A 22,317-nucleotide genomic window follows, 5' to 3' on the forward strand; every position below is an offset into this window, starting at 1 on the left:
AAGTTAGATGCATACCGACCCATTCGATGGAGACAACACAAGCAGACCCATGCGATGAGGACAGCACAAGGGGCCCCATTCCAAAGTGAAACTATACAACCCATGAGTGGGAGGTCTGGTAGGGCATGAATCCCTTAGGTCCACTTGTCTATATGGGGTTTTGAACTTGGGCAATAGTGGAAACAATACCCACCCTCTGCCATCACACTATGCTGAATGCTCACATCAACAAAAACTTTGGGGTAGAGGAAGACATGGGGATGGGCTTAGTTCCTTAATGTGGCTACACTTGATCATAATTGAAGGTCGCCTTGTTGCAAAATACAAGAGTAAGCTTTGGTCCATGCATTACTATCAGTGCAACCCATACCTTGATTTGGCCCTGTAGCCGCTACAAGGTGCCTTACTCACAGGAATTAAACTCGAGTCTATGGTCTCAAATTTCTTCATTCCTCACCACTAGAGCCAAATTCGTTGGTCGGAAAGATTTAGAATCGATGAAATCTCCTCATTCCTAGACCCAAATCTCCTCTTTTGTCTTGTTCTTTGTCAATCCCCATCTTTTGAGTTATGGCTTGGAGAACACTTTTTGGTTTGTTTAACTTACCCATAGACTTTGAAATTTGGGAAACATCTTCTGCTAGCCTTTGGAATCTTATTTCACTTTTGTCCATCTCTTACCATCATTCTTGTTGCTCTAGTCCAATCCCTAGTTTTAGTTTTGTTAGAATATTGTGTTTAGCATGTTGTACATCTTGTAAGCTTTGTAAATATTTTAATATCTTGTAATTTTTGGCTCTTGTAGAATCGTGTTGACACTTAGAGGAGTTCATTAGATTACTTGGATGACACAATTCGTCTCTTGTAATGTTGGGTATGACATCGTATGCTAATTTGTCAAAGCATAATGAAGGTCATTAACAAGTAGACATACAAGAGAATCTATGACCAAAGAGGAGCTACATGTAAGTTGGGATGATTCTTGGGAGTTGAAGAATAATAACTTGAACCTCTCTTCTTGGGCGTTGACAAGTGGATATTCCATCTTGAAGTGCCTTTATATATTGAGTGTTGGCATTGGGAAATGATGAGAAGAAGATTTTTTGTAGGGAGATGTTGCTGGAATTCCTTCAAAATCTGGGCATAAAGCATATGATGGGGAATGATACTTGGAAGTTGAAGAATCATAACTTGAACCCTTCTTTTTGGGAGTTGACAAGTGGATATTTCCACCTTAAAGTGCCTTATTCTATATATTGAGTGTTGGCATTCAGAAATTATGAGAGGAAGATTTTGTGTAGGGAGATGCTCACAGAAATTGTTGGAGCTCATTCGAAATCTGGGCATAGAGCATATCAGGTGCTTGTAAAAATCACATTATATTTGTAATTTCTTTGCCGAGTTAATATATCGAGTGACACAAATTTTGAAAGATCCCAAATGGATCCTTTTGCTGTTGCTGCTGTAAATTTTTAATTAAACATACTATATTTTGTAATTTTCGGGTGATCTTATAGAATAGACAGAAGTTGCAGAAAGGGATTGTTTCTTTTTGGGTTTTGATGTTATAAGTAAAGTAATTGATAAATAGCAACAACTATGAAATAAAACAGTAAACAATGTTCATATGTAAGAACACTTAAGCAATCTGAAAATACTGCAAATCATACCAGGCAAATAACCTAGTTTTGTATTCAGCAAGAATCCATACATTTATTTGGAGCTGTTCTTAATCTGGATTGATGCCAAATGGAGGAATATTAATGGCAACGAACAAGGAAGACCAAATAAGCTGAATCCAACCCTTCAAGCCAACATACAAACAAGGCGTGGTTGCAAAGGAGGCGTGGAAGCTGCTGCAAATCACGTGCCAGCTGAAATAGACCAGCCGCCCTGTTGAAACCCCCAATATGCACACTGAATCTTCAGGATAAGAAGATGTGTCTTCTACCTCTGACAATCTCTGTGCAATCCTGGATAAATCCACTGTCAACTCCTGCTGAGGGCTACGTCCCAGCAAGCTTAGACTTGGGGTTTGCGTCCCAGACCAAAATCACTCTTCCAGAGCAATTCCCAAATTCGCAAGTTTCAAAATGATCAAAGATGCTATCAATTAGGTTTTCATCTCCTTATAACTCCTTTCCCTTTGCAAGTCGAACCCTAAAGAATAATAAAGCTTGCGCTTTATAATTAAAGTGACACTTTCCCAATTATGGCGTCAAACTATAGAAAAATATCACTTTATTGCGAATAAATAGCTTCAAGCATCCAAAAAGACTCCGGGAGGTGAGAATCATGTAGCAAAGTTCAAGACCTTTCCAACGAGCTATAACACATAGGCATATCAAACCAGATGAAGCCAAAAACCCCTTATTACTCTGAAATGGCTATATACATAGCCTTATTTTAATTTATTTAATCGCTAACTTAGGAAATATTTAAATATATTAAAATATTTCCATAGATCCAATAATAGCCCAAAATAACCAACCAAACATGAATCTGACTTTGTCACCTGTCTGTGACTGATGCCGGACAAGATGGGCCAACTGGCAGTCCCATCCCTAAAATCTAGGGATGCTCCTAGAAACTAGGAAACACACCCAATCTTCCTGAAACTGAAACCATGGTATGGTCCCGTGGAACCTCAAATATGGAAACTGCCACAACCTCCTAAAAAGTAGGGAATCGACCTAAAAAGTAGGAACCTCTCTCCAAACACCTGTAACTGCTCAAAAGGATCCTGCTCTACTCCTTGGTCCCCCAGGTGGTCATTCAGTCAACTGCCAGTTCTCCCTAAAAAATAGGAGACCTTCCTAAAATGTAGGAACTATCGTCTGAAGGTCCAAAACCGCTCACAGAGCCCCTGCAAAGCTCCACGACTCTCAGAATGAGTCCCCTAACCATGTCATTGACCTACGAGAACTTGAATGGTAGGTCAACCCCTGCTCATCTCATGTCACCTAGAAAAGGGGACATTACAAATTTGAGAGCCCGAGTTCTTTCTATTTGAAAGGGTTTGCCTAGGATAAATTTTTTAACTTACATTGATATGCTATTTTTTGTTTTTTATCAATTTTTTAATCTTTATTCAATTTGATGTCATTTGGATTCTACATTTTTATGTTTCCATTGAATATGAAGTTTATTCCGGCCATGGGTTTTTGTAATTGATTTTTGGTTTTGAATATTGAATGCATGAAATCCCTCACATTTGGTATTAGAGATTTGTCAAGCTCGATTTGTGCAAGAGGGGACACTCTCTTTGGATGATAATTTAATTTTTAGTGGTAGTTCTATAGAAAAAACTTCAAGTACAGATTAAATGGTAAATACATTTGGAAGGATGGAAATAGAAAAATTTGATGGGCAAAAAAGATCAGCTCAAAAGATCTTTAGAGATCCTTGGATTGCAGTTTCTAGGCAGTGTTGTGACGTTTTCACACATCGCCCCATTGCAAATGGGGACCCCTACTTTTTTTGCTTTCTAGGTTAGTTGTCTTAGCTTAGCCGTTGGTAGTTGTCAAGTCTTTACTATTATCCTTTTATTTGTAGTTGCTTAGGAGCTGATCAAGTCTCTCCCTTTAGGATGAAGTGAGGTACAATACTTCCTTTGCCCTCCAAAGCTTCCGACCTGCCTTTCCCAGCACTACCAGTGGATGCCCAAGCCTGATCGCTTCCATCCCATCTCCTTTCACTACCTCTCCATCATTCATCCCTCTCCACCTCACCTTCCTAACATTTCATCCCTACACCCTTCCTTCCATCTCACCCCCATCACCTACTTTTATTCCAACCCTTATACCTCCCAACTTTCATTTACCATAACTTCTAACCCTACCTTCCTATCCTCCATCTCCTCACCTACACCTTCTACTTCCTACCTTTCACCTTCTCCCATCACCTTCCATTTCCTAACCTCCCTTCCCTAAACCTCTCCTTCCATTCACCCTACCTTCCTCTAACCTTTATCCTCACATCCTACCTTTCTTCTACCTCCCATCCCCTCGATTCCCTACATTTCCTAACCTATATCCCACACCCCTTAACCTACCCATCCACTGCCAACACTCCCTTACCACCCTACCCCCTATCCCCTACCCCTATCCTATCCTATCCTATCCTATCCCACCTTTCATTCCCTACATTTTCTAACCTATGTCTCACACCCCCTTACCCTTCCACTATCCCTTATACCTCCCACATCCTCCATCTACCTTACCCCACGGTATGCCCTACCCTTCTCTACATCCTTCACATCCATATCCCTTATGTCTCCCTTTCCCCCAACATCCTCTACTACCCTTTCTCACGTGGAACCTTTCCTTACCACTCTTCACTTGCAACCCACAACACCTCACATTCTTCTCCCTCTCTGCCATGCCATTGCTTGGGTCCCACCGAACTCTAAGATGGAAGAAACAGTTTTTTTTAATGCATTTTAAAGAAAAAAGGAGCATCCACCTCACCATTTCTTTTGACCCCTAATATCCCCAGCACGCAAGGTGTGGCTCTAAGGAGATAGAAAGCTGGCATTTGAATAAAAAACATGTCACATAAATAAAACACTGGAGATTTAAAATCAAAGCAGAGATAAAGATTTAATCAAACATTAAGGTTGGAATTGAAGCAATACCAACGAATTTGATCAGCCACCAAGAGCAATATCAACCATATCAAATTCAACGTATCTGAAACTATGTTCACAAGTGCTCAAAAAACCTGGATTTTCCAACCAGGTTGGATACTATGCGATTTGATTTTTTTAAATTTTGACATAAATCTTCCTAAATTTAATTAAAAAAATTCATTCATGCATTTTCAAAAAAAAAAATTGGTATAAACAAACCTACACCAAATGAAAAGACAAATGAAATGTTTTTCTGTTTCAGCAACCCATTTTTGGGTTATCGTCCAATGCAACTCTACTATTTTTGCATATCGTGAATTGTTAAATCAACTTATAATTATTTATGTATCTATATTACTTTTGAAGTAATGAAAATCTCTTTTAATAACTTAGAAAATTGTGTTAAATATATGTGTGTGTGTTTTATATGAATACCGTATCCAGCAGTAGCCATATTGTGGTTCTTAAAAAAGGGTCGTATCCGTATCCAATACCGTATCCGTATTTGTATCTGTATCCGTTTCCACGCAACTTTGTCTTCACCTCAACGCTTGCTACCACCCCTAAACAAATGGGTAGATTGAGATTGTACACAAATGGGGGGAAGGCTACTTGATGAACTAAGTAGCTGGTCATCAATAAGAATGGATCAAATAGCTCTACTTGGGAGAGCATTGTTATAGCACCACCTATCAAGTGTCTATTGGGATGATACCATTTATGGCTTTGCGTGGCAATGAGACTCAAACTTTTGTTGATGTTATTTCTGATAATAGGGTTTCAAGAGCCGAATATTTGGCTTGACAAAGACAAGATATATTTATAACTCTTAGGGACAACCTCCATCATGCTCAAAATTAGTAGAAAATGTATGCAGATTAGCATCATATTGAGTGCCTTTATAAGGTAGGTGACATGGTCTTCTTGAGACTACAACCGTATAACTAGTTCTCTTGTAAGAGGAGTGGAGAATCTTATGCCTTGTTTATATTAGAATCAAGCAAAGGATTTGGGAAGTTGCTTATGAGTTAGAATTGCTAGAGGATTGTATAATTTATAATGCGTTTCATGTTTTTTTTGCCTTAAGAAGGCACTTGAACATCATGCTATTTCATCATTGAGCTACCACCCTTGGATGATGGAGGGAATTTGATTTTGGTTTTTGAAGAAATTGTTGACACTAAGGAGTGAAAATTGAGAAGTAAAAGTATAAAAGAATATTTGGTTCATTGGAAGGATTAGTTGAGGATGTCACGGGAAGGTGAGCAGATTTTGGAGCATCCCAATTTGCAATTGCTTGCAAACAAGCAATTTTGGGGAGAGAATATTGCCATGTTTCCTTCTTTAGTGTAAGTTAAATGAAGACCTTTTGCTTATCTTTCTAAAATTTCATTGTAGGCTAATGGGGTGGTGGAGAAAAGGAAATAATTAAGCAATTAAATCAAGTTGTTGAAAAGTAACTTTATGTTATAAATTTAAAGATGACATTTTTAATTATTTAAGGACATTATAATGAATTATAAATGTCACTAGACCAAGGGTTCTAAATGTGAGAGTTAAAGGGACATTTTAATATTTTATAATTTTGAGGAAATAATATAATAAATATATAATGTTATATTATTTTACCTCGAAAAAGTTATAAAAGGGATGATTGTTTTTGAAAAGGACTTCTTGCTCATTCTATCAATTTCGATTTCCAAGAATAAACACGAGTTCTTTTTTCACCTGAGGATGAAATCCCTCTGGTATGATGGTTTTTGAGAATGAAAACCCTTCTAACCTTTTTTGGCAATTCTACACACGGATTACTAGTGTGCTCTAGCTGATAAAGATTCCTAGTTGTTTTCAATTCTAGATTTTGGTGTGCAGTTTTTCAATGATTGCGTTGTTGAATGATGATAAAATCATGTTGTTGACTATCTATCTGTACTTTGGTGAGACTAATATCATTGGTAGGCTGTACCATTGAAAGGAAGATTACATTTATCTAATTCCAAAGACTTATCATATCCGTCCTAAGCAGGCCGTACTTCTTTAAACTGCCCGTACTTTGTCATAACAGGCTGCATCATTTGTTGCTACAATCTAGTTACATCTTTCTTGTTTATCTGTACACGACAGATTTGTGTTCTTTCCATGCCATACTATCCTCCAAACTTTTTTATGTTCTTTCCATGCCATACTATCCTCCAAACTTGATGGTACAACTCAAGTTTGATTGCAGCAAATTTTGAAGGTATTTTAGGGCTCTACCTGGTCATAAAGGGGTTCATACAGAGGATGCAGCAAATAGAAACAATCAAGATATTAGACATTTGAACTGTGCTTTCTCCCGTAGTATCTTATAGTTTGGGTACTAGCCAATTAATTTCTTGTTTCATTTGAGGTCATGGTTTCAATGTTTTTGGACTTTATCTTTAGTCTTTTTGGGTTTCATCTCAACATGTAGAGGTATCAATTCATTTCTAGTTTTCAGAGCAATGTTTTGAGTTATTTGGATTTTGCAGATTAATCATGTGAAGCTCCATTTATTTTTAAAAGTCCTATATTGTAATAACTGGATGGTTTACAGTCAATAGTTGATTTTAATTTATAAACATCTTGGATGGTTTGCCATTGGATCCATGTTTTCATTGTAATAAGACTTTGGTCGGTTTACCTGCTGGATCCTTTTGTTTTTATATTATTATGCACCATTGATGTGAATTGGAATCAAATGATATAGTTTGCCATATTGGCTTTAATGCATTTCTGCTTATAATCTGCTAGTTTAAAATGATCAGAATTTGAATTTTCATATCACTATCTTCTATTTTGGCATTGATTTATTCTATGGTTTGATATTATTGTAACTTTGGTCAGCAAGCCACCAATATCTTGTTGGTTATTTTCATTGTCTTCATTCTAGTCTCCGTGTGCTCTCACCTTGCCCACATCGGGAACTTGGTGATTAGAAAGAGATAGGATTTGAATTAATGGAATCTTTTTTTGGGAATTCAAGTTAATTTTTCCTTGTACATTATAATATGGACAAGTCCTTAGCGAGTCACAACACCATGATGGCTATAATATTATGTGGTCAAGCTAAAATATTCTTAGAAGGTCATTTTTGAAGGCATTTGTGAGATGCTTAAATATAAAGAAAATAAAATTTGGGCATTTGCAATTATATCATCCCCTCTTTGGTGAATCTATGGGTCATTACTTGATTTGATATTTTCTTGTGTTACATGGGGATGTATCATTGGCCCTCAAACCCTTGTCCTTGTTCCCAAAGGCATTTTGGGTATGGTAGGACAATTGGGGAGATCCCTTGGCCATCTTAAAAAATCTTCAATATTCCAATCTTTTCTGGAAATGCCTTGCAGGAATGGGGACTGCCATGAGGATGTTTGACTATCTCCAAGGTGTCCAAGGATGTCTAAGACATCCCTTGATTGTTCTGGGGATGAACAGATGATCCTGGTGGCAAGGCAACTTTTTGACATACAAATCCTTCATGTGATTGAAAAAATACTGTTTTAAAATTACTTCATGACATTAAAAAAGTACTGTTTTAGAATTCCTGTATGACATTTAAAAAATAGTGTTAACTGTTATATAACTTATGTCATTAGCTATGAATTTGAATCATGATAAATTTATTGTATTTATACATTTGCTGCTGTCATGATTAAGTTTATTGCTGTTATATTGCTGTCACAATATGAATATTGCTGTATACTGCAGTCACTGTCTTGATTTTGATGTCATGTTTCTCAATATTAGTTGAACTTACAAAAATTTGACTCTATCTATCAGATATCTATATATTGCTGTCCCACCGTTCCCCCAAAATGGCCTCCAGATTGCCATCCATGAAACACATCCCTTGCTGTTTTTCTGCATCCATTCCCAAAATGCCATGGAACTTACATATTTTTTTGATATGACTTGTTGCATTGACTACTTATTGTTCAAATACCTATAATGAAAGTCATATCAAACAACTCATTTTGAAATTATAAATGGCTATCTATTTTTCAAGTACCATTAGAGATGCTGGAGCATCTTCAAGTATTGATGGCTGTCCTCTTAAAAAGGTCGCATATTATACAGCTGTCAGTACAAGGATACATGTATCACTAAAGATTCATATAGATGGAGCCCCATAATGTCCCAAAACTATTAGTTATTTGCATCCCAACTTATAATCTCACTGCATTTTGGGCAATGAGAATCACACCTTTTGCTGGTGAGACTTTGATCACCCATGAAAAACGCATCTTGTTGGCTCCATAAAAAAAACACAGTTGGATGAGGGAGATAGTTTTGTCGTTTGTGAACTTTGAAGTGACCTCATACAAAAAGATTTCACTGTTTAGCTATTGAGGTAGTAAGGGCAGTAACAAATGAGGAAATTACTTAGTAGTTGAGCTCCATCTTAATCAGCTTTCTATAGGTACCATGGGAATTTCATAGAGCAGGCTAAAAGTGGTTGCTATCTTGTTGCCAGTAGAGTGTTTTTAGGTCTTTAACTTGTTTTGATTGAAGCTAAAGTAGTGGAAAAGATATGTTGATGACACAGATTTTAATTGGCAACAGAGATTGGAGAACCTTTAGTTTTTCGAAATGCATTGTAAGTTGTAAGATTTTATGTGAGTATCAAATATATAGTGAGGAAACTCACATGGATTTATATTTACAAATCGCTTCCCATCTCTTCCTGACACAAAAATGAGGTGTTCTTAGAACACTATCTTCAAAGAGAAAGAGGATTTCAGTAGGACGAGGAACACTTTACTGTGCTCTCTAAGTGGATTGTAAACCAAAAGAAAAGTGCATTTCCAAAGGTTTCTAGAGTGTGAGGAGGGATTCATTTAATCATGGAGGGGGATAGACTCTAGTGCCCAGCTTCTTGCGTTCTTATTGTCAACTGATAGAACCATTAAAATTTTAGAATGAAGGAATGGGGGATCAATCTGTTGTCCTTAGATTAGCCTAGAGAAAGTACTGAAATCAATGTACTCCTCAATAAAACTCAAGCAGTCAGGTCTATCTCATTGAGCACAGTATTGGCTTCTATTCACCATCATTTTGGATTGGAACTGGCTAGCATCATCTACGTGGAAATTATTGTGGAGGATGCTTGGCTGTGTTATTGTTCTCTACAAATGTTCTTTCAATTTGTCCATACAATTGTATATCATTTTGGAATGACTCACAAGTATCTTCCCATCAGCCTACATAGTTTGAGAGGAGTACAGCTTGCCTCCATCTCGTTCACCTCTGGTGTTATGTTGCAAATAATCCCTTGCACGGTAACAATTCAGTCACACTGCCTGTTGATTTTACATCACAAGAAGTGTAGAACAAGTTTGCAGAAATTTCAGCAAAACCACTTGTCAAGGTCACAGGGATTAGGAAAAACTGAAGCTTCCCAACCACATTTCCTCAAGGGAAATTACACACTGCCAAATATCAAAGGAACCAATATCACAGAAAACTAGGTATACTATTCTATACGATTGTCATACCATCATATAGGCTGTTAGGTCAAAGTGAGTCACTTTATTTCTCAACTATTTGGCTTTCTAAGGCACTCACAGATCTGATAACCTCCAAATTAAATAGAACAGGTGTAAGTGGTGTATTCTCAGGACGGGTTTGGACTTTTAGCCCTTCCTTCCATAAGACATAATATTCAGACCAGGGCAAGAACAAATTAAAATAGTCAGATAAAATGTATCAGATTGGCACAAAAAGCATCACAAGATATTTGGAGAATCCTGCAAGTATAGAAGAGAGCAGGGATGATTATATCCAATGTAGAGATGACGTGATGAATACTTTAGTGTTGTGTTTATTTGCTGATCATGCATTGCAGAGTATTTACACTTTGCTATACTTATACGTCATATGTTATAGAATATATAGTGAGTAGTCAATTATCCTTGCAACACACGTGACATTTTGACTTTTGTTTGTAACTTCTGTAATAGGATCATTTCTATTATAAAACGGGGGAAAGCTATGACTGAGAAGATATATGCCTATAAAATGTACATCTTTTATGTCATATCCCCATCCCATACCGATCAGTAGTGCAATCCAAACTATAATTGATCCAGTAAAATGCAAAGATATTCATGCCCTATCTGAATATATTTAATGTTTACATATACATACATACATACATACGTACGTACATACATACATAACTTCTTTAGTATTAAGTAATCAAATTCATAAAATAATAAACATATTATTAATATGCCCTTATATTATTATTCACACAACTATATGATAATTAATTAATGGATATAATAATTTATGTATACAGCATTAATATATATATCCAATAATAATTAATTAAGATTACAAAGGCGGATTGAAGAATACCGATTAAGGAAAGACTTATATTCCCTATGTTAATTAAATATTAACAAAGCTATCAATAATAATAATGAAAGCTTACTAGGAGTATCGGGCTTTTTAAGGCAAGTAATTGTTAGAGGGAGACGTGACCTTTATTAAAGCCACGTCTCTCCCTAAAGAGACATCGGACCACTATAAGAAAAGGCCGATACTGCACACGAATGGAAGGGGGGATTAAGACTGATCATTCAGATCATATCAGAACTATTATGAAGTTACAGGCAGTAACATCCTTGTTCTCGGCAGTATGCATAGGGAATGTGCTTAATACGTATGCCTAATATATGAAGCCTGATAATGTCTGTATGCAGAATTTAACAGTATTATTAATATTATCTGCAATACGTAGGAGTCATGTTTAATTTTATATATAATGGCAGACCAGATCTGATGCATGTCAGATCTGTCTGCCTTTACAGTCTATAGATAGATTAATGCTTAGAGTTTTAGGTGATGGTAATGTGAACTGTATTTCTTCAAATCCATATAATATGATAGTTATGTGAACTACATTAATTCACACCCATATAATACGATAAGTATGCGAACTGTCTTCTCGGCTACAATCAGTGACCGTAAATATATAAATGTTAGGATGCAGACCGCCCTTATGCCTCAGAGGGAAGCTTCAAATAATTATATAACATTTCTCAGATTACTGATAATTCACCTAATGAATACATCAAAATGGAAGAACTAATCTATAGGAATAATTAATACACAGAATAAAAAGTTTCCATAAATGACACAGAATTAGAATAATTCTCTGTCGTAATTATCATAAATCATCAGAATTAACCTATACTGTTCCAGGGAGAGGGGATCTGTAGGGGGGTCGATTGCCCACCCAAATATACCACCTACTGTGTGAGGATGAACCAGTAGGCCAGGAGGGCAAGTGACTGCTCCTGGGTTTGGGTTTGGCCATGATGAACCACCCTTACCATCCACTGCCTCTCTAGGAAAGGTAAAGAACTAATTAAGAAATCTAACTGTATCATGTTTCTGAAACAAATAATACAAATGAATCAGCTTACCGTTCGACGAAACCCAAATGAACCATTATGGTAAAATATGTCAATGAATCTTCTGCTAATCTTTCACCTGCGTATCTGATTTATTTATTTCTGAATTAATTATTGTCTGATATACTTATTCTGGTTTCTATTCCAGGCAACTGTAAATTGGTATAATAACAAGGAATATTACGTCAAATTCTGCTGTGAAATAAAGTAAATATGAATTTATTGTTTTCAATTAATCTCTTTACTGTTAAGCCAATATGGATTTTGTTATTTTCTCTATTTTCTGATTGTTTTTACTTATGACCTCAATCAGGCAAACTTAGCTGTATTCTGTAATTAGGAAGGGACATCACGTTTTATGTGTATCTGTATTTAGGTGCGAGTGAATCCTAAGTCTAATTCTTGTATCTTAGCTATGCCTATGTAAATTGCTGTATGAGATGTAACTGAACATATTACTCCACATTATTGCTTACTGTTAAAGGAATTATGCACATTGCAATGTAATTATATTATATTCCTTCAGTTACATCTTATGTCACATTGGAATTTTTTTACTTTTACTGCAGGACAAATGCAAACAGGCTGAAGATGAGCTAGAGAAGTGGCGTTCAGTTTTTCAGAATGAGTCATTTATTCCCACAGGCACATGTCCTGGTTAGCTGTTTTTGTTGTTGTAGTATTTTCTTTTTTTCCTTGGTATTCTAAAGCAGTCTTGAAATTTTGGATTGAATGCAATTTATGATTTACAGATGCTTTGTAGTATTCATGCATTTAATAAATATTATGCCTTGTTTTCCATTGGTCATAATTTTTTTCTTTTGGTGATGTAGAACCAGGTATTGTGGTGACTGCTGTGCAGAATTTGAGATCTTCCGAGGAATCATTGAAAGAACAGGTGAAGTGCTGGCATGGGAATGCCATGTAGAGTTTCAAGCAGTTACTGCATATGAATTGAACTATTTATTATATATTGCTGGTTGATTTGGTATCTTGTGCTCATTTTTTTTGTTACTTTTTGTAACAGTTAGAGAAGGCAAGGAAAAAGGAGGCAGCATTTATTGTAAATTTTGCAAAACGGGAACAGGAAATCACAGAATTAAAGGTAATCTATCTTATTTTACTATGGCGAGGACTATCCTTAGGTTGAATTATTTCTTTCTGCGAAAAATATGTTAGTTAGTATCCTTTGAAGTCTTTGATTATCAGTTATAAAATAATAATTGTTTGGAGACTCAAGTTTTCCCAACTACTCTAGTTTGTAATGTTTGAATTTCACCGATGAAATTTGCTCCTCTAGCATCATTTATTGGACTTTAGGCAATAAAAACATACTTATGTTGGGTTTTGTTGATTTTGATCTGCGCATGCCAAGATCTCAATGAGGTCTCAATAAAAATTAACACTTACCTCTTTCAAATTTGTTGAGAAGTGTTTGAAATGAGCTTCTATGAACTCCTTGATGCTCTCAATGCAACTGTAGTGCTGCCCCAATGTGATTTGTGCAAGCTTTTCACCTCTTCCTCTCAGCTGGTTGCAAAACTATGGCTTCCTATTTTTCTCTCTTCCTCTCTTCCACTCATAAAAGTGAATGCCAATCCCTTTTAGGGTTATAAGAAAGGGAAATGGAAAAAAAAAACATAAAAAAATGTTATATTTTTTAAAGTTTTTGTGACTGCATGTTTTCACTTGACGCGGCAGGGTCACGAGCGTCAGACTCGGCGAGTCAGGCGAGTCACACTCCCTGACCCGTCCGAGCCCAGGTCAGGGTCACTGTGACCCGGCGGGGGTCACCCGACCCGCTGACTCGCGTGACTCACCGCGAGTCACAGAACACTGACTCTGATAACAGTGAGAATGTCTGACCTTTTCATAGCAAAAGAAAGATATCAATTTGTAATGCAGCACAGAATACAATCAAAGAAAAATATCTATATCCAGTGTTGGAAGTCGCTGATATTCGAAAGTAGATAGAATTCAAATCTACTCTTTTATTCTTCAGCTGCAATATGCTTGAATCTCTGTCACGCCTTTTGCTGTGCTTGAACCTCAGGCAATACTGCTCCTATCAATTTTCAATGTTCTCAATAATCTCCAATGAAGTCATTACCAAGGAGGCCCATGACTCAGAAAGGAAGCTCACAAACTGCTAAGGATTCCAGTCCAAACAATCCATCATCTGGAATAGCCACGAAAGGTGCCCTCAAGGAAATGATGCCACATGGCCTGCCTTACACAGACTGAGAGCTTTGTGCTAGACTGAATATTAGTACAGCATTCAACAAAACTGTTTAGCCTTGCTCCCACTCAGATGTAGTCCCTGTTCCAAAATGTGAAATAATCCTTCATGCTACGAGCTTACGGAAATGAGTAGCCGCTCCAGAACTCATGATATTAATGAAAAGCCAGACTGAATGCCCTGGAAATATTAGTCTGCACCCTTTGTGTTTCCTCGGCTTGAATAAAATGATTTCCTTGATTTCCTTCACTGTAAAATAATTTCTTCTGACAAGCTTTTATAGTGATGCCAATATCACATAGGCCTGATAGGAAATAATAAAACGGCCAAACATTAGAAATATTGCAGCCTTTGATAGAGTATTAAAATGATGCCGTCAAACCATCCGCTGAATAGACAATCAAATGCCTTGAGAAATATTATTTTTCCATGGCCAGTATAACTTTTATTGCATCGATAAGTGAAAGACCCAAATACATATTGCTATGGCAATAAGGAGGAAGCTTGTGATAAATATAAAAGCACCATCATAATATAAGCCAGCCTTCTATATTATTCAGAATACAGTAAGCTTATTTCTCAAATAAGAAATAGGAGCAAGTATCATTATTTCTGAACTAGCTTGCCGGTTCGGGTTCGGGCACCGGTTCGGGTTCGAAGAACCGGTATGCCGGTACAGCAAAATTTTGAAAAGGGTTTTGGGTTCGTTAGTACAAAAATATGTAATTTTTTTATATATATATTACATATTTTAATATTTGTGCAGCCTATAAGCATGAATTAAGATTAGCATGTCACATAGCATCATATAAACAACAAAACAAACATAAACTTGTAATCATAGCATCATGATCATACCATAATAGCATCATATACATCAAGTTTAATATCAAAATGACAAAATATTCAAGTATCATTGTTTCAACTTTCAACAATATAAAGTTTAATCATCAAATGGATCAGCTAATTCATCCTCCTCCTCCTCCTCTTCATTGACATTAACATTAGATGAGCCAACGCCACTTGCACTTGCACTATAAGTTTGCTCGCCCTCCAAGTCATCAAGTGTCAATGCAAGAAGCTGAGAAGCGGGAGCTTCCAAATCAGTATGCTCTGGCTCTATATCCCACATCTTCGCTTCCCCCTGTGTGTAGTCACGTCGTTTATGTGAAAGAAGACGTAGGTTGGAATGCACATATACTAAATTCTCTGCTATTTTTGATAGCAACCTATTGCGCTTTACTGAGTGGATGAAAGAGTATGTGCTTCAATTTCTTTCTGAAGCAGATGAACTAGCAACTTATGAAGACAAGGTAAACAATTAAAGTTATACATTAATAAAATTAAAATTAAAAATTACTAGCAACCTATGAAGAAAAAGTAAACTATAAATAAACTTGTGATAAGTTTTAATTAATTAAACTTACTTGTGATAAAACTTTTACAGCGAGGGGTTGTAGGTGTTGGAAGCATGCACCATGGAAATACCACCTGTTAAGGATGTAGCCTCATTCGGATTGAAGCAAGCAATATATATATATATATATATATACACACACACACACATACATACATACATACATACATATATATATATATATATATATATATTTATCACATTACATATATTGATTGATAGTAACATTAACATGTTATTGATTGCCTACGACAGATTAAACCCAATGACTGTCGAAGTCGAAGTATTATTAAACCGGATAGTATCGAGTACCGTAAATGTGTTAATGCATAACTAATAACCATAATGGTGACTAAAAGCATACGAAGAGTCATGTTCACGTAGGGTCATGACTCTACGTGGCATAAGCCACGTAGAAGTCATGCCCCTACATGGACATGACCTTTCACCTCTATACGTATACGACGACATCGACACTTGCTGGGCATAACATCAATAATAGTGGCAATTTCATGATTCCAGCAAGCAATCAATGATATTCATAAAAGATTAATTGACAGAATCATATATATACATCAGTGGTCAATATATTCATATCAGTGATCTCATCAAAAGTCTGTTCTTACTATATAGTATTAGACTAGTGTTTTCTCTATCTCTCATCTAAATTCCTTAACATGGTATTAGAGCCAAGTTGGTAGAGAAATAAATAAAAGATAGTGACATTTTCAATTAAAATTCAGACTTGCATTCAGAATCAAAGGAAGGACAATCATGGTGAACAATGTTAGAGTGGAGGATAGACTCGAAGGTGCATCCAACTTTGTCTCATGGAGAATTCGAATAACAACAATTCTTCAAGAACTCGAACTAGATGCATACATAGAAGAAGATACAAAGATGCCCGAAGACGAACCAGAGAAAACAACCTGGAAAAGACACAACAACAAGGCTAAGAAAATAATAATTGATGCTATTAAAGATCACATTCTTCCAACCATATCGAAACTAACTACAACTTATGATATGTTCAAGACCATTCAAAATTCATATGAAATAAATAATGCAAGCAGATTGCCCACTTTAAAACAACAATTAATGCATATCTACATGAACAAAGGAGAAACAATCACATCCTATTTCATGAGGATTTCAGAGTTGAAAGACCAATTGTCAACTATTGGAAATAATGTAGATGATATGGAGCTATCTCTAATAGCACTTAAGGGATTACCATCCAGTTGGGAATCCTTTATTCAAGGCATTAGTGCTCAACCAACACTACCGAAATTCAATCAACTCAAGAATGATTGCACTCAAGATGAATCTCGACTAATTACAAGAGGGATGGGTCCAAACAAAAAGGGAGAAATTCAAGCACTACATGCTAACACAAGCAACAAAGGGAAGAAAAGGAAGTTCAAACGGAAGAGAGGAAATAATCACAAAAGTAGAGACTTCTCCAAGATTCATTGCTACAGGTGTGATAAATTTGGACACACTCATAGGTTCTGCCTAGAAAGAAAGAAAGCTCAAGCAACCATAGTTGAAGTCAAGGAAGTAGAGAATCCTCTATTCTTCTTAGCCTTATCAAGCGAACTAAACTCAAACAAACATATGTGGATAATCGATAGTGGAGCATCACCACACATAACCGGATTTAGAGATCAATTCAAAACCTTTGAAGAGTACTCAACTGAAGAAGTTACAATAGGAGACAATTCTACCTATCCAGTGAAAGGAATTGGGACCTGCTCAATTCAATTAAGAACAGGAGTTACATTACAATTGAAAGATGTTCTTTTTGTACCAGGTATCAAAAGGAATTTGGTCTCTATTTCAGGACTAGTTGATCAAGGATATCGTGTCACCTTCCATGAAGATAAAGTTCTACTCTGGCCTAAAAATTCTAACATAAAGAATGCTATTCCTATAGGATCTAGAGATGGTAGTTTATACAAACTATGTTATACTAAAAAACAAGCACTAAATCATGAAGTATCAAATTCTAATGAAATTTGGCATAGAAGATTAGGACATCTTCGATTTAGTGCTCTACCTTCTATAGGAAAGATCACCACAGGATTACCCAATCTAAAATCTGATCATGTTGGAACTTGTAAAGGATGTGCTCTAGGGAAGAACTCAAAAGGGTCCTTTCCCTCAAGTGAACACAAATCAAAAGTTGTACTAGAACTTGTCCACATTGATTTGTGTGGTCCAATGTCATTACCATTACTAGGGGGATTTTTGTATTACGTGATATTTGTTGATGATTACTCTAGGAAAACTTGCATCTATTTCATAAAACTCAAAGAATCAAATGAAGTGTTATTGAAATTCAAAGAATTTAAAGCCTTAGTGGAAAATCAAACTAGGAAGAAAATAAAGACTCTAAGATCAGATAACGGGGGTGAATATATCTCTGAAAATTTTAAAGAATTTTGCATTTCTGTTGTGATTAAGAGGGACTGTACAGTACCTTATAATCCTCAACAAAATGGAGTCGCAGAAAGGAAAAACAGAATCATCATCGAAGGCGCTAAAGCCATGATGCATGATCAAAATCTACATATCTCATTTTGGGTTGAAGCCTCAAATACAACTGTGTACATTCAAAACAGATGCCCTCATTCAATCCTAGAGAATATAACACCTGAAGAAGCCTTTACAGGGAATAAACCAGATTTAAGCCATCTAAGAATCTTTGGTTGCCACGTGTATATTCACGTTCCTAAAGAAAAGAGAACCAAACTAGAACCCTTTGAGAAGAAAGGCATATTTGTTGGCTACAGTGAAACCACTAAAGGATATAGAGTCTATATTCCAGGACGAAGATCTATTGAAATCAGTAGAGATGTCAATTTTGAAGAAGATGCTGCTTATAAACTCTCTCTAAATGCAGAAGATGATCTAACCACAGAATCAGATGAAAATCTTACAATTGAGAATTAGAGGGAGAATGCTGAAAATCCTAACAACAAGAAAAGACTACCATGGGCAAGAAAGATGATTGAAGAAAATAATGTGGAACCTGATGAAATCTTCAAAGAGAGTAAGAAAACAAGAAGTCAATCATGGTATGTTGCACTCATGACTGAGCTTACAAAATCTGAACCATGAAATGTTGAAGAGGCTTTAACATGTCAAGCTTGGAAAGATGCAATGATTGAGGAATACCAATCGATCTTAAAAAATGATGTCTGGGACATTGTACCTAGACCAAAAGACAAATCAGTTGTCTCTTCAAAGTGGTTATTCAAAATCAAATATGCACCAGATGGTAGTATTGAAAAACACAAAGCCAAATTCGTTGCCAGGGATTTTCTCAAAAGGCTGGAATTGATTACGAAGAGACATTTGCTCCAGTTGCCCGATATACTTCTGTAAGAACCATTATTGCCATTGCAGCGTCCAAAGGGTGGAAGATACATCAAATGGACGTAAAGACCGCATTTTTGAATGGTGTTATTGAGGAAGAAGTATATATAGAACAACCTGAAGGCTTTGCTACACATGATAGAAATCTCTATGTGTGTAGACTGAAAAAAGCTCTCTACGGCCTTAAGCAAGCTCCCAGGGCATGGTACGAAAGGATAGATAGTTATCTCTCCAAGCTAGGATATTCCAAAAATGAAGCAAATTCTAACATATACTTCAAAATATCGGATGGTGATATGTTAATACTTGTTCTCTATGTTGATGACTTGTTGATAACAGGAGAAGATCATCTCATTGCAAAATGCAAACAAGATCTTGTGGCTGAATTCGATATGTAGGATCTAGGTCTACTACACTATTTTCTGGGTCTAGAAGTATGGCAAAAAGAGAATTATATTTTCCTAAATCAAGGAAAATACACCACTGATATCCTGACCAAATTTGGTATGATGGATTGTAAACCTCTATCCATTCCAATGGAAACAAATCTTCATAAGCTCAAAAGTGAAGCAGTAGATTCAGAACCTACAGATCCTACATACTATAGACAAATTATTGGATCTCTTATTTACCTGGTAAACACTCGCCCTGATATTTGTTACGCTACTAATGTGTTAAGTCATTTCATGTGCGAACCTAAGAAGATTCACCTAATGGCTGCTAAGCATATTCTGAGATACTTGCGTGGTACTATTGGACTTGGCCTGAAGTATAAAAATGTTGAGATACAACTTCAAGGGTATTCTGATTCCGACTGGGCAGGGAGTTCCATTGATCGTAAAAGTACAATGGGGTGTTGTTTTAGTCTTGGATCAGCTATGATATCCTGGTTGAGCAGGAAAACAGTCAGCAGTTGCTCAGAGTTCCACTGAAGCCGAATTTATGGCTGCCTCCATGGGAGCTCATGAAGCAGTGTGGTTAAGGAAATTGCTAGTTGGACTATTTGGGAAGCCCATGAACCCTACTGTGATTCACTGTGATAATCAAAGCTGCATCAAACTTTCTGTAAATCCAGTTTTTCATAATCGATCCAAGCATATAGAAATCCCTTACCATTACATAAGAGATATGGTAGACATAGATGTTATGAAATTGACCTACATCAGCACTGAAGAGCAAAGTGTCGACATATTTACCAAACCTCTTGCAAAGTTGAAAGTGGAGTACTTTAGAGGTAAACTTGGTATGACTAAATTATAAATGAAATTTCTGATATTGAATCTTAATCATATGTAATTTGATATATTCATGAATATTTTGGATGCAATATTGCATGTATTTTTTATGTCATGAAAGGTGATGATCTTTCATGTGATGTATGTGTGAGATTGCTATTGTAAGGTGACATCCTCCACAATAGTTTGATCTGTTATCAAGATTGACTACATTAAGTTGCTGTCTCGGAATGTGTCGGAAATCTTGATACTAAATTTGTTATGTTGAGTTATTGATTTGTTGTCATTAAGTGTTGTTTCGAAATGTGTCGGAAACTATGATAACAATCATATCATGATTGACTACATTAATTTGCTGTCCCGAAATGTGCCGGATGTCATGATACTAAAATTATTACATCTGTGATAATGACAATTTTATAGTTGTCACTAGGATCAAGGTTGCTATCTGATAAGACTTAATGTAGTTGTTGTTCCAGAGTGCAGGATATCAGATAATCCATATCTCTCTAAGATATGAAGTATTTCACTAATAAGCATTACTAAGTGAATGTATATGATCATGCCAAATAAACATATATATCTAGAATGTTGTTCCTTAAACTTAATTATGAAATTCATTCCTCTTTTGATAAGAGGGAGTGTTAAGGATGTAGCCTCATTCGGATTGAAGCAAGCAATATATATATATATATATATATATATATATATATATATATATATATATTCATCACATTATATATATTGATTGATAGTAACATTAACATGTTACCGATTGCCTACGGCAGATTAAACCCAATGACTGTCGAAGTCGAAGTATTATTAAACCCGATAGTATTGAGCACCGTAAATGTGTTAATGCATAACTAATAACCATAACGGTGACTAAAAGCATACGAAGAGTCATGTTCACGTAGGATCATGACTCTATGCCGCATAAGCCATGTAGAAGTCATGCCCCTACGTGGACATGACCTTTCACCTCTATACATATACAATGACATCGACACTTGCTAGGCATGACATCAATAACAGTGGCAATTTCATGATCCAGCAAACAGTCGATGATATTCATAAAAGATTAATTAACAAAATTATATATATACATCAGTGGTCAATATATTCATATCAGTGATCTCATCAAAAGTCTGTTCTTACTATATAGTATTAGACTATTGTTTTCTCTATCTCTGATCTAAATTCCTGAACACCACTAGCTATGAGCATCCTTCTTGGATCTATGACGAAGTGCCTAAACACTTAGACCATTCCCATTTGTGAATTCTATGAACTCATTTGTAACAATATCTCGCAAATCATCATCAGGATATAGTCTAGAAAATGTTGCCTTGTACCCATCAGATACTTCTAGATCTCTCCATGGTGGAATCCTTCTAGATTGCTATAGTACTTTGGTGTGAAGGCATAGGCAAGAAGATGCAAAGGAGTGGTCATCTTATTCCACCTTTCTACAATAATTGCTTTCACTTCTTTGAAGAATTTCTCCTTGGGGTCATTCTCTTTTGCATTTATAGTGAACTTTATTTTTTCAAGCATTGAGCAAATGCCATCATAAATCTCACCAATGCAAGGCCTATCCATGTCGGTATAGTGAATCATACTCATAATGGGCTCAGTGATACTTAGGAGATATGTAACAAGATCCCACCATTTCTCATTCAATATTCTCTCCCTAATTTTTTCTGCCCTCTCACTGATACTCTCCTTCCATACAGTCCAATTGTTGCTGATCACCATATTGCATAGTGCCACTCTAACTTTCACAAGTCTTCTTAAGACGATTGTGTTTGATGTAAAACGGGTCTCAGCAACCTATAACACAAATTAATGCCAAAATGATTAAAAAATAAAGCCAAACTTTAAAGAAGAATACACAATATAGCTTACACAATGATATCATGAACATTGAAATTAAAAAAATTACAAAATGTAAAATTAAATTACTATTT

The 22,317-nt window shown here is 36.0% G+C and overlaps 1 protein-coding gene across 2 annotated transcripts in view; it reads left to right on the top strand.

The window, feature by feature from the left end:
- Positions 1-22,317, top strand: part of LOC131072029 (FKBP12-interacting protein of 37 kDa) — a 132,367-nt gene that overhangs the window by 6,091 nt on the left and 103,959 nt on the right. For both annotated transcript variants that reach the window (XM_058008031.2, XM_058008030.2), the window contains 3 exons: positions 12,645-12,732; positions 12,909-12,973; positions 13,103-13,180. In XM_058008031.2, the coding sequence (XP_057864014.2) occupies positions 12,645-12,732; positions 12,909-12,973; positions 13,103-13,180 (231 nt within the window). The remainder of the gene's footprint in view (positions 1-12,644; positions 12,733-12,908; positions 12,974-13,102; positions 13,181-22,317) is intronic.

Source organism: Cryptomeria japonica, chromosome 9 (genome assembly GCF_030272615.1).
Source record: "Cryptomeria japonica chromosome 9, Sugi_1.0, whole genome shotgun sequence".
NCBI lineage: Eukaryota > Viridiplantae > Streptophyta > Pinopsida > Cupressales > Cupressaceae > Cryptomeria > Cryptomeria japonica.